The 14,859-nt window shown below is 35.9% G+C and overlaps 1 protein-coding gene across 4 annotated transcripts in view; it reads right to left on the minus strand.

Moving 5' to 3' along the window:
* Positions 1–8,631: 8,631 nt before the first annotated feature.
* Positions 8,632–14,859, minus strand: part of LOC111633334 (zinc finger homeobox protein 4-like) — a 58,923-nt gene continuing 52,695 nt past the window's right edge. For 3 of the 4 annotated variants that reach the window (XM_023377885.1, XM_023377886.1, XM_023377887.1), the window contains one exon: positions 8,632–13,024. In XM_023377885.1, coding sequence (XP_023233653.1) covers positions 12,078–13,024 — 947 coding nt within the window. In that variant the 3' untranslated portion in view covers positions 8,632–12,077. The remainder of the gene's footprint in view (positions 13,025–14,859) is intronic. The other variant, XM_023377889.1, reaches the window with a different exon arrangement.

Below are 14,859 nucleotides of genomic sequence, written 5' to 3' on the forward strand. Positions count from 1 at the left end.
GGGCTTCCCTTAAGGGCAAGACGACAGATGGGATGCGCACACACACACACACACACACACAACAACAACACTAAAGGACCACTCTAGCAAGCGGGTCAATAAACGTCTTTCTTAAAAAATATATATATATATATATATGATTGGCTATTTAGAAATTTTGATTTGACCACTTTTTTTACGGTCCACATCTGATGTCGTAAAATATAAATATTATTAGATTTGAAATCGGGATTTATTGGATATGGTCGTAATCAGAATTTGCTAAACTTTTCTACAAAATTGCTTTTCTTTGTGCACCGGGAATTCGTTTTTAATTGAAAAAGATGTTCGAGTTAAAGAAAATTCAATACGACTCCATCACTGATTTGATTGAAATCATATTTGCTCACGTGACTTTAGAGAGGTATCCAGAAATTATCCCTCCATCTTAAAAAATTATATATATATTTTATACGACTATACACACATATATATTAATACTTTTAGTAGAAGTTAGGGGATGGTTTCTTTTTTACGATATAAGTCTACAAAATATTAAAAGTTATCTAGCGATTTCTTTTAAATTAAAATATGAAAAAAATAAAATAATAATAATAAAACGAACTTAACAATGGCTATTATTAGAAAGAAGGATAAAGAAAACGAATGAATAGACGTACAGGTCTATTCTTTCATGTTTAAATCGAAGAGAATTTCAACTTGGTTTTGCAATTATTTTGAATTGTTCGAATAATTTAGTCATTTATTCCAATGAGGATAATAAAATTATTTATAGGAGGATGTGGTTGTCATAGTAACGTCATTGTAACGTCATCGGTCCGTTCACTTCGGAACTACAAATGCGCTCAGTTTGCGTCAATCACTAGATCTGTGTAATTCGAAACTTTCTCGACCGATTTCTATATGAGGTTGCGAGTTATCTCGAGTTGCAGCTTCTCTTCGGAGAGTTTCGCATTACTCTGAACAGGAAATGGCTTGTAATTGTCATTCAATCAACAATAGATCAACTTCATAACCCGTATACCACGCGTGTGTGTGTGCTCGACGATATTTAACAGCGCTTCTCCTACTTTATCGATTATCGAATATACAAATCGAGTTTTAAAAAAACACTGACGTCATCCTAACGTAACCGTTCTCCTCCCTACACACACACACACACCAAAAAAAAAAAATCAAATTCTTCTTAATTGGACGGTGTGAAAAATAAACTCCAAAATTCAACTGACCATAAATTGAAGGCATAAAAAGAATCGCACGCTTCTACTTAAATAAAGGGGGGTGGTCTGTCGACTCTATAAAAATCCGTGTCTATTTTATTGAAAAATCTAAATTTCTGCTTGTTACATATACAGGTTTTTATATAATATTATATTATATTATTAAACTATTTAAAAGGGAATAAAAAAAAAATATATATATATATATATAATATCATTGAAAAAGCAGGATATGGAGAGAGTATATATTATTCTAGGAACAATGTAGATATAGCGTGAGTTTTATATTTGTTTGTCAAAAAGAGCGAGGAAGAATAAATATCCGATTTGACTATATAAATAAATACAGATTTAGTTGGGCGAATTTTACTGATCACCGATTTTGTTCTGCATGAAACGAAGTAAATAAATAGAATGTTTATAAGCCTATTATGAATATAGAATAATCTAAAATAAAAAGCAACTGTCTCACTTCCTGTTGCCTGGAAGAGAAGTGGATACGTGTAGACTACTTATTGTTTGCTCAATTCCCATCAATTTTTTTTTTTTTTTTATATATTTTTTAAACAGCAATTATAAACATTACTTTCTGTACTATTGTTGACTCGGCGATTTATATAATTGCTGCTTGAAAATCAATTTTTATATAAACTCGTGACGGAACAATTCCTCTTTTATTTATTATTATTATTATTTTTTTTTTCTTTTATAACAGATTAAAAATCATCGAACAATTTAAACTTGGCCTAGATAACGGGGAACTTTTAACTCTTTTAACTTAAAAATGGACGTTGTTAACATCCCTTTTTTTTTTTCTTCACTTTATCGGATATTTCACTCTTCTATTTTTCACACAAGTTATAAATCCCCCATGACGCTCTTTCAATCAAAAAATTTTGGTAGAAAATAATAATCCAGGCAGATAGAGAAGGGGGGATGAGAAAAACTCATTGTGTTTAGCCTAACTAATGATTAATTTTTAAAAGATGATAAAAAAAAAAAGAAAAGAAGCATCACCCCTTCAACGTAGAAATCCTTATAAGAAAGTGTGTGGAAGATGTGCGAAAATCGTTTATCTTCTTCGTTGTTACTGTTTGCTTTTATCTAAAAGCGTAACTAGATGTCAGTAACAATAAGGTAGTCTGATCCCCATATCTCTTTATTCCACATTCCGTTTTAATCTCGTTCATTTCCTTTTCCAGCAGCGATTGGCGACAATCGATGCATCAACATTATAGAAGCTACGATGCTATTGACTCAAAAATTTATGTGCTACTTTCTTATCTCAACACCAGTCTGTCTCTACATATTCATGCTGTATCGACTATTTATATATATATATATACTTATATATATAGACCTTATATAAGAATTTAAAATTTGATTTTTAAAAAAAGATATTAAATTTATTACTTAATTCATAGACCCCATATTTTCGAGATCCGAAATCAATAATAAACATTCAGAACCGTGTCAGAAAAAAGAAGTTAATTTTAACTGGACTTTCTTATCTCTTATATATATATATATATAGATTCAACTAGTCTTTTTATCGGTGGGAGATTTTATAGTAGATATAAAAGACAATAATAAAAAATATATGCATTAAAAATTGTTACCGATGCATTCTAGAAAACGAAATTTTACTAAGGAAAAAAAAAAAAAAGGGTAATTATTTTAGCGATTTGTATAATGAAAAAAAGAAAGAAAGAAGGAGAAAATATATTGTAGGAAATCGGGAGATTCTTCTCGCTTTTTTTTTGATAATTTATTATAGGACGAAAATTTTCCAATACAGACTTTTAGTATGGATTTTTAACAAATACGAATTTCATTAAAGGATCCGAACAGATGGTTACTTTCGGGAAAACAGTTAAAGAAAATCTATAACAGGATTTTCTAAATATTATCTTAATGATTCGTTTTAATATTTATTTATGTTAAAAGCAGGGTATCTGGATGTATATTTTTTGTCATGAGTTAAGGTAAATAATAAATGAGTGACGAATACTTAATTAATGATAGAATGGATAATTATCGACAAAAAATTAGACCGAACTACACTACTAGAGATGGTTTTTTTTTTTTTATAATTAATACAAATGGTTTTTATGATAGAAACAGAAGCCATCTTGGCCCGAGAGATCACCTTCCTCCCCGTTTTGCAAATCTTTAACACCCGTTACTATAGCAACCAGGATATTTGGATGTAGGGAACAGAAAAGAACGAAATGTAGTGAGATGGGTTGTTCGATTTTTTTTCCCTGCTTTACCCCCGAAGTTCCCCTTCCTCGCTTTCTCATTTTCTAACTCGGAGCTTGGAATCGACAGTTCATACATCACAGAACCCACCAACGCAGAAGATGTCTGCACGAAGAAAAGTGTTGGATATCGATTTTAAAATTAATTTGTACATCCGTTACGTGTAAGGGCCAATGGCCGTAGTTACTTGACCACTGTCCGTTTCCGGGGATTATTGGTCAGATGAACAGATAGACAAACCGCGATCGAACGAGGTTACTTCACCTCGATTAACGCAATCTCTATTTAAACACTTGAACTAATTCGTCGCTCGTTAATGGTATTTTTGCTAGTTCTGTCCCTCCTCCATCCCCCTTAATGTAGGGTGGAGAAAGCGACTAGAAGATGAAAAGCAGTATATACTACTTCTCGCCGTCTTGTGCCCTCTGCTCTCTTCTACTAATTAAATCGGAAGGTCGGCCAAGTGTTAACAGTTGGTTGTAACTAGTGTAAACTCGACTGTACGCTCCATATAACAGATTTTAATTGGGGGAGATGCGGCGATTTATTCATTGCTCGGGTAGTAGAGAGCTAAGCTGGATGAAGGAGATAAGAGGAAGCAACGAACTAGCCACATTTTTCCGCTATCACCGTAGGATATCTGAATGACTAACTGTCCACCAGGGGGTATATGTCGCTCTTATATTACAGGGACGGGCAGTTTACGAGCACGAGGTAAAAGCTATCGGCACGCGTTGCAGGAACAGGTGTCTGTACCTCACCTGACGGAGAATAATTTAATTACGCCGACTTTGTTTGAGAGAGGGTGGAGGACCACTCCTTGTCATGCCATCATTGTGGGGGTATAGCTAGCGAGTTGTCTACGGGTCAAATGTCAAATCTGGTAAATGAGGTGCGCTTAATTTATGGCGTTAAGAGCACACATCCGAATATGGTTCTCGTACTTTTGTTTTTTTTTTTTTCAACCCCCCTCGATAATTTTCGACCCGGGTCAGACAGTTGGATTATTAATGCCGAGTCGGACTTGCATCCTGATACGTCGCCGATAAGGTCTACAGCAACTAATGGCCATCTAGTGTCGTGACCTGACTACGTCACGAGTGGGTCGGCTATTTGCGAATTCTCACAGAGAGAGAGTAATGTAGAATCATGTTGTGTCTCCAGCTCTTGCCTGATAATCACAGTGTGCGCCGTGCCAGTCAGATACATATCTGTTAACTAGCTTTGCTTAATGGCATCGATGCCCCTTTCACACAATCGCCGCTTGATTTTTAATTTCAAGAATGCGAATCACATGACTTCGCCGCGAGGAATTTTACCAGACGTGTTTTTTACATTATTGTTAATATACCGTTTGAAGATAATTCCTTCCCCCTTTTTTTTTTCTTCTATTTTTATTGAATTTACAAACTTATATATGTTTGTTTCGCGATAATGGACACACAGATCTGTTTGGCCTACGCTTTGATTTAATCTTCGGCCATTATACTTTTCTAGAAAATCACGCACGGTAAGAAGAGAAGAAATAAAAAGAAAAAACTAAACAATAATTTACGCACTGTCAACGTTCTTTACACTTATTATATACAGTATACAGTTTAAGTTCAGTCATTTCATTAGAAATGGTAGAAAAGTATCTAGTAATAATGATTGCAATGGTACTGATGATTGATTCTTCAAAGCTCATTTTTTTTTTAACACTGATTTGTTGGATAAAAACTAAGTTAAGTAATGAAATAAAATCGTGGCATTACACCTTTAACGATAGCGAAATTTCTTTAGAAATCAAGGATCTACCTAGGGAAAGAGACCTCCTAGATACCAGATGGCTACTATTCCAGACTTCTTTCCCAGACAGATGGTATATGTGGGATGGTTCTACTATGAAGTCGGGTTTTTTTTTATTTTTAATCTAGCCGAACGCTAATAACCTTTTCTTTCTGACAAAAAAAGACCGAATTAAAGTTAATTTTGCATCAAATTATTTATTAAAACGATTTTTTCTTCTTTGTAACAAGAAAGAGAGAGAGAAAAAATAGCATAAAAATACTTATTATAAGTAATTTATAAATTGTTTACGTGTTATCGAACATCCCCAACTCTTTTATTTATGTATTGAAATATAAATTTAAACAATTTTAAAGTAATTTTATATTCGGTGTAATCGTTGACGAATTAATTAATAAGCGTTAAAGAAAGATAAGAGGAAAGAATATAGGAAAAATCATTAAACGGTTTTGTTTCCCTTAATTAATCATAATGAGTGAAATGACTGACTCGTGGTGTAATAATAATAATGAACACTCGATAAATGTACAACTTTGTCAACAGAATTGTGTCCATGCAATGTAACGTGCTTTTCGCCAATTATCTGAGAGCAGGTGTAATATCAACACCATCCTCTCTACCTGCCTCACCTGGTTGAATGCTCTGGGAAATATACTTTCCTGTCGGTAACACAACCGTTGGGTTCAAAGGTCAGTAGGAATATTAACGTTAAGTTTTATTCACAAATCGTCGTAAATCCACTAACGGAAATTCTCATGGTGAGGGTGGGTGGTGGAGGTTTTCGTGCACGATCCCCCCGAGTAACTAAAGGTGGAAATGTTAAAAAACCGTTAAATTTCGCACAACCCCGAACCAAAAGAGTAATAACCCGAATTAAGGTTATTAATCTCCGGTTGTAAAATGTGTTTTCTGTACAAATTAGGCTGTTGTACAGAAGTTATGCCGGGAACGTTTGGGAGACTTCTGAAGATAATTTCTGGCCTAGTAATGAGAAATTTGCGTGCGGATGTTGAGGGCGGTGGAGCCTTATATATATCGACGCTTAGACCAGCCGAAATTATCCCCGAGATGTTTTAAAAGGATCGTAATTATCGTATTTAATCCGTAGATTAGCTAATTATCCGGAGAATATAAGAAATATAAATAGAAGAAGAAAGTTTTGAGAAGAGAATCGACATTTGCTAACCATCAATCCAGGATGGAATGGATGGACGAATGCAGAGAAGAGAAGGAAACAGAAGGAAAGGCCATCAGAGCGGGCCGGTACCAGCCAGAGGCAGTAACAAAACGTTTGTTCTAAGCTAAAGAGGAACCGATCAGTTCAGAGATGACTGCTGATGCAGAAGAAGAAGCTCTATGGTAACGACCGGCTAGTGTTACCATAGCAACGGGCACGTGTAGTCTCGTTAATAATGGCCGCTGTGCAAGAAGACTCTTCGCATGGCACGCAATGGTTCTTTCGGGGAGGAAGAGCAATCTGCCACGAACTAGGGAGGTATAGAGGAAACCCGTTTCACAGAATTCGATCCGACTCGGTAATAAAAAGAGACAATGTCACCTAGATGTCGTCGATCTATCAGACACTCTGTGCACCACATTAATTTTCGCTCGGTCAAGATGGCGGGTTGGGTCTCGATCAATAAATGTGTGCTTACTACTAATATGCCTTCCTTTGCCGCAGTTACTCTCGGAGAAGGCGGACTTTAAACCTCTACATAAAACACACCTGTGTCAAGTCGGATTTAATGGCGTCTTTTTGCCCGCTTTGACCTCTTAAGTTCGAACGACTCGGAATAAAAATCTTACAACTGCGATTTTTTTACGGCCCCGAAACTTATTCGAGCTGAATGGAGACAAATCGAAAAAAGGGGGCAAAAAGAGAAAACGTTGGATAAATTAAGGATAAATTATTCTCCCTTTATGAATGGCGTCGGGCCCGAGTCGTCGTAAAGAGCCAAACTGCTGCCGACAACAATTATTAACAATTCGGGAATTTTCCTTTTAAAAACTTTTCTACATAAATTACTTTTAAAACGAGATTTTGCTCATTAGGATCCCCATTATTGCCAGCAGCGGCTCTTCCAAACGAGCACCAAAAAATACCGAATATTCCGATATTCACATTTATAAAAATTGATTGCTACAAAATGGATCCATCCGAAATTCATAATTTAATTCGTTTTTTTTTTTTATTTTTTCTTTATTTCTTCGTCCGAAAAACAAACGAAAATCAATTTGATAATTTCCAAAGATGCACACACGCACACACACACACGTGTGAGTCAACATAGAAATTTACACATCCAAGTAAATTTTAATGTTAGCAAATGTAAAATCAATCATAAACGGATTCGGATTAATTAAGCTAAAAGCTTTGATTGGATTAAAAAATAAAGGGGGGGAAGAACAAGAAAGATATGATTCAATAAAAGCCGAAAAGTTTTTTAGTATCATTAAATGCTTAATTGAATAATGCATTTTTTCCATTTATTCTCCGCCAGTTAAAACAATTTTTTGAGATAATTTCATTAGTAAAAATCAATGCCGCCACTGCTATGTGTCTTCGATAGCATTTTCAAATTGCTGTTCGCGTGGGGAGGAGGAGGAGGAGGAGGAGGATGGAGGAAGGAGGAAGAGAAGAAGAAAGCTCGGGATTTAGATATATGTAATATATGTTTTTTTTTTTTAAACCAGAAAACTGTAAAAATAGATAATTTTGAAAATCATCCCGTGTTCGAAAATTCTCAAAATGGCATAAGTTCTGTAGGGAATGTCTGTAAAGGAAGGTGTAAGGTTTATAAACATCATTCAGTCAATCTTACCATTCAAGTAAATATTAAATACTCGAATTGTTTATTAACAAAAACGACAGAATTACATGTCTAGAGAAAACAGCATAAATGGCATAGTTTTCTTTGACACTTTTTGGCTGTATTTTTTTTTCTTAGAACAAACTTTCTTTTTTTTTTTCTTTTTTTATTACCCAAATTGAAGATTGCTTATGAGGTGTGTACAGAAAATACAATTGAAAGTTAGAGAATCATCTTTTTATCTGCAAAGAATACAGGTACTTATCCAGCCAATGAGAGGAACTTCGTTTAAGTGACGACTTTGTCGACGTCACATTCGCTACTGTACTGAAATAAAGAGTCCACACCATTTTATAGTTCTCACATCTGACAGTTTATTACATAGCTTAAAGCAGACTACATGAGCCATGGTGTAAAAACCTAGAATTTCTCAACCGATATACCAAAAATAGCCCTGCATAATATGTTTATATAAAACAATGTCTACTACTACTGAATTCATACAACTGAGATTTAGATGATATAACAGGCAGTCTTTTTAGACTGTGACCTAAAATAATGAAAAAGCCATTAGTTTATATTTCATTATTGAGTTTTTCTTTTCTTTTTTTTTTTTGAGTCTATTTGGCCTCTGTAGTTATGTTTGAGGAACCAAACTGTTATAGGAAACAACAAAGGGCGGAAACAGAATCCGGGTTGATTGTTCCGGATTTACTTTTTAGGTAAAAATACTGAGTGAGACAGCAAGGCCATAATGTTTTTTTGGAACCAGAATAATAGGAATGTTGTTTTTTTTTTAGGAATAATTCAGGCTCACACAGTCCATAGTAGACTAACTTACTGTAGTGTTATTTGTTGATCTACCCACAGGTTTAAAAAAATTTCAAACTCAAAGCTTAGGGGCTTCAATACACTGAGGCAGCCCTAAATAGTTCTCTGACACATACATATGTACATGTAGGACACAAGAATATACGCACAATGTATATACCACTGGTGCCATCAAAACAACCCAAAACAATAACCGAATTACTAAGTGGGTCCAAGCATTTCATAGGAACTTCGAATGCAGTATGAGGTAGAGGAAAACATGTCTACTTTGCAAGGACCACTGGTGGTGTTTTTTATGTATGTGTGATATCCTTTCTGTCGCCTCTGCTAGACAGTCATCTTGCTTAACTCTTTCGACAGATCCAGACTTACACTCCCGCAGTTGTCTCTGATTGTTGATATCTTTTTTTTTTTTATTCAGGAACTATGGATTAACAGGAAAAATAGTTTTTCGCCTCACGGTTCAAAACAGTGAAATTGGCCTTCCTTTGGTCAATATCTGTGCTTTTTTGGGTTTTTTCATTTGTACTTCTTCTAGTACCAGTTCCTTGTGCAAAGTTCCCAAGTCCTCTCGCCGCTTGACAGTGTAGGATAGTACAGATTGCACAGACCCAGACTTTGAAGACGTTTGTGTACAGCCACATTGTACACAAGAATACAAACTATTAGGAAAAAACTATGCACCATCTTTTATTCTCGCATTCATTCCTCTCTTTCTCTCTTTCTTTCGAAAAACCACAGACTAGTTGCCGATGTTTAGAGCCAAATTGCACCAAAATCGTTCAGCTTAAAAGCGAATCCACTCATCCACCAAAACAATAACTCGATATTACATTCAAGTGATCGAATAACAACGTAGAAAACCATCCTAATAACTAGAAAATAATGATTCCTCTAACAGATGCAACGAAGCACGTGACAGAGAATGAAAACTGATTGTAAACAAGATTATTTTTGCCTTTATATAAAATATTTGGGGCTTAGATATAAAAAGTTGTCGATTGGAAATACGAAGGAACACAAAGAGCATCTAACTAACTGTGGAAATGATTCTCTGCCCGTGCGCTAGAACTAAATACTACATAACAACGAGTCAAAAACCTTACATATGAGCGATAATTAGCCCGTACTTGTACAAACTGTATAGAATTAGACGAAATTGAATCTCGCACAGCATTCTGTCATACTTAGCCCACTTGAGTGAAAAGACCTCCGAAATCACAGAATCGATGCTGGAAGGCCTGTTGAGAGACGCAACCCTTCTCAATGTAGTTTCACTTCGAACTGTGGGATTAATTGGAGTGCAAGACTGAAGGCGTCCCAGAACCATTCTCCATCTGTCTTCACACAAAATAGGAACTGGAAAACACCCCTTCCTCATGGGGTGGTCTAGATGGTAAGTTGCTTTTGGTGAGCACACTTGGTATAAAATCGTGGGCGTGACATCGGTGGGGTGTCGTCATTCGAATCTCGGCTCCTCCAAAAATATAGTGTGATCGGAATGAACGGCACCCCCCCTCCACTCACAGAGCGCGGTTTCCATACAATGAAAGGGAGAAATATGACAATACGATTTGAATAACAGAAACCAACACATCAAGCACATTCTCTTCTGGATTTTTATCATGTAATTTTCACTACCATTTAAATCCCCCCGTCCCAGTTTAGCCTGAGCAGTCAGTCTTGGCAAACCTTGGCAGTGAGCATCCCATTGTTGGCTTGGTTGTAAAACGCGTAGCCACCTTACTGCAGGAGATGTTATAGTGCTTGTTTTAAATGATGGAAGATAGCTTTCATCCTTTTTTTTTTAACCCCTTGTGACCATGGGATCTATCATACAATCTAATGTAACTTATCTAGCGAGGCTCTAGGTGGCAAGCTATCACATATACACCAATAATCATACTGAACAATTAAGTTACAAATATAGACGACATAACTAAACTTCCACTTGGAGTGGTAGTATACTCCTATACATCTGGACACATCTACCAATGTTCGAGTTATCAGCAACAAGCTGTTCATCTATATTTTTTACTTAAATATCTGTTTTATCTCTTGCTGCCATACGTGCACTTGACAAGACACATAGATTATGTAGAGAACATCAATAAAACGTGCTAGGATAAATCTCTTCGATGTAGAAAAAACGCAGGAACTTGGTTAGTTAAGCTGTCCAACCTGGGATCCACTGGCTGTGAAAACGGTGTCAGGAACATCAGTTTATCAAAACCTACGTGGCAAAGTTGCCACCAATGATAAATAGGCTAACGTATTATAAAATACTAGCCATTTTCATGCAATCTAACACGGTTGCTCAGGTAGAACTTAGCTTAGTCATGCCATAACTTGCCCATCATAACGTGGCTTAATCTCCTCGAATAGGATCCTGCCAACAGTGTAGTAAGTTTTCGGCAGGGTGGTTGTTTAGTTACCTACAATAGGACATATACAACGTAGAGATATCTACTTCTCTGCGGAAAGAATAGTTTGCAGTATTCCAACATGGACGACGATCTATGTCAAGTCGAGAGCGTAATCGTCTCAACACCTTTCACATACAACAATTAGTTTGATTCGCGAGGTCTTATTTACAAAAACTTCAGAAAAAAGTGAAAAAATTTCATAAAAAGATTTTTTTCATTTTTTAAGACTTAAGTTTCATTGTCCATAATTAGGAACAGGTTTACGCCTACCCTGCCGAGGAAACTATGTCAGGAATACGGAGATATCAGCCACTTATTTTAGGAATTTTTACGAAAGCTCGGAAACACGATGTCTCCCAGCACACAGCAAATAAAACTACCACTACAACAAACTTCATAAAATGGCACATGCATGACAACTATAATTTTTTTGTGCTTATTCCAGCTAATCTAGTTTAGGAAACTTGTGGCGTGAGCCAAGATTAAAGGGACAGAAGAAAGGATTCTGTTCCCTGTATGAAGGTCATACCTAAATACATGTCCATAAATTGTACGTGTGATTTGAATCCAAAGTCTTTAAAGACTAGTTTCTTGTCTTTCTTTCTTATGCAAAAACAATAAATAACTTTCACATAATCTTTGCGATGAAATGACAAACAATACGTAGTCTATCTTTTTTGTTTTTTTAAAGTGGGAGGAAAAGGAATACATTATTGCCTAAAGACAAACTTTCATCTTAGTTAAAGCCTCTTAGTTTCTGGACTGAAGGAGGCATCACCTGAGTTACAGATCCCAGCTTTAGAAAGCATGCGATCAGATACGGGAATGTTCACTGAATGGGATTCTTGTCCTTGCTCCACCATCATATTGTCCAATGCCACTTGTGCATCTAGTCTGTCCTGTTGAAAAATGGGTGAGGTGCAGTTGATCGGATTCGATTCTGAGCAGTTGATTTGCGGTTGATTCGTTGATGGTATAAGAAACGGTGATTCTATTGCTGGTGACTGAATGGATGCAGTTCCTCCTTGAGTAGGAGAAGTGGATGCTAAAGATCCTCCTAGTGCAGGATGAAGGCCTCTCAACGTCGAACATCCTCTCAAAGAAGAAAGAGGAAGAGATGAAGAGGGTTCTCTTATCGCTAGAGGAACGTTTGCAGGAGATGCTTCTAAAACAGAATGAATAGATGTTGATGGTCCGAGAACAGACGTGTTAGATGACACTGGAGGAATTGGAATATTCTCCCTCTGTAACCGTTTTACGTGTCGATCAAGGTTGCAATGGAATCGCAAGTCCATGATTGTGGTGAAGCGTTCTCGACATGCACCACATTCCAATTGGATTTGCACTAACTTCAACATGGCTTTAATGTCCCCGGCTACCTTGGTGACAAAACAAGACGACTTTTGATGATTAAGACACAGGACTTCAGACGGGAAAACCATCTGACATTTCTTGCAAACGAACCCAATGTCGACATCTGCTTCATTGATATGCTGCATGTCGACTTCGGACAACAATTGTTTGGAATCTTCTAAACTTTTACCATCTTGATAGAACCTCACTGTGCTGTTACCAGGTTGCGTCATTTGCTGAGTCACCTCAGGTAGAGCCGTCGGAGGGAGATGTAGCAGGGACAACGGTGTACTGTACATGTTCGAATCGTACAGATATCCACTCTGTGGCGTTCCTATAAAAGAAATCAATATTTATAACAAGTCAATATATTAAAAAATTACCTACAATTTAAAATTGACAACAGTTTATTAACAAACTTGAACCCTCTCATAGGACATCGTCCTTCGAAAGATGAACCCGATAAACCATTGAAACAAGACAACAATAACACGTCAACCGTGATCCATGACAACATTGAATGAAAATGCTGTGTTTTCCAATGCTGTCAGTTAGTGAAAGGGTAGACTTGGATATTGTCTGATGTCACGATAGATTGTCTCCCACAACTCGGGTGATAAAAGTGAGCGGAAACCATGTCACCTGAAGATGCTGCACGCAACTGACAGTTCTAGTAAAGTGGAGAGAGATCACGTTTCTTTTAATTCGATTCAGAGGAGCAATGCTTCTTTTCGATTTCAATTACCCAACAACATTTTTTTTCCTTCTTTGCGCCAACATCCAAATCTACTCTACAACTTTTACTTTAATCGCTTTAAAGTATATTTCTCTTCTTATAATTTCTAAATTTAATTACCAATGATAAACGAAACACAGACAATTAAAATTACCATACTTCTGAACATTTCAAAATTATGCCTTAAAAAAATAACTGACAATAAAGCATAAAAAAGATTAGTTTATCGCGTTTGACTCAATTTATACGACCATGTTTAATGTCAAAGATGAAATTAAAGTAAAATCCCAATGGACGTGTGACCTGGCGACCGAATTGGAAAGAAACTCGACAAATACTACAAAGATATATGAGATGGGACTTTTTGGATAGAAACAAATTATTTCAAACTTTCATTCAAGTACACACATAGGAAATAATAAAGTATAATGTTCGCTAGACGAATAGCGCATGCTAATGATATTTCCTCTCTTGGGTAATTGCCCCACAGTCAGGACCAGAAGAGGAGGGGAAGGCAAAAAAAAAAAACTCTTTTCTTGTGATAAGCTAATTTACATATTTAATGTTTTTAGCAGAGTTTTTTTTTTCATATATATATACATTATAAATTTCCACAGTTTTTTTTGTGCAAAGTTATTAGAAATATTTTAATAATATTGATTTAATTTGAAAACATAAGAATCTCTAGTACAACTGTAAAATGGATTCCACCTCTAGAAGATTAGGGCAGTAATGTCCGTACCGTTGCACGGCTAAAATCTCATTTATTTTATAGCGTCTTGTGTCTGGGGCATCTGTTAAACGTGGGCAGTAATGTCCCCTTCTCCCGGAACAGTCAGCTTACTGGAAGAAATTGGGTTGTGTAATTTTTACACGGCTTTTTGAAGAAAAAAGTGGTGACTTTCTAACTCGATACAGATGTAGTATTTTATAGTGTCTCTTAGACCGGTCAATCGATGCTTTGTTAAGGAATAAATAATACGATAACTCAGAGACGAGAAGAGCAGTTAATGGATGCAGAAAAGATCTAATCTATCCACTCTCTTCGAATAAACACCGAGTAATTATTTAGTGGACGAAAGTAAATGTTAGCTAAATTCAAATTTATATATAAAAGAGAAAAACATGTAAAAATTTTAAAGAATACTCTTTAACTTTTAACACTTAAATGACGTTCGTCAGTCGGGGGTTCGTAGTTTAAAAGCAGTCTTTAAATTGTTCAAGCTCTCCTTAATGCAAAAGAAGAGTCGAGTTTAATTTAGAATGAACCAGATGCATTAAAGCTCGTGCGAGCCATGCAAATAGAAAAATAACAAATAAAAATCGACTTTTAAGGAATTCTGTTTTCCTGCATTAGTTTTCTAAATGATCTTACTACGAAAGAATGTAGGAAAAGTTTTAGTAGATTTTCTACTATGTCCGTCAATTACAGT

Source organism: Centruroides sculpturatus, unplaced genomic scaffold (assembly GCF_000671375.1).
Source record: "Centruroides sculpturatus isolate CEXI.00-Female unplaced genomic scaffold, Cexi_2.0 scaffold888, whole genome shotgun sequence".
NCBI lineage: Eukaryota > Metazoa > Arthropoda > Arachnida > Scorpiones > Buthidae > Centruroides > Centruroides sculpturatus.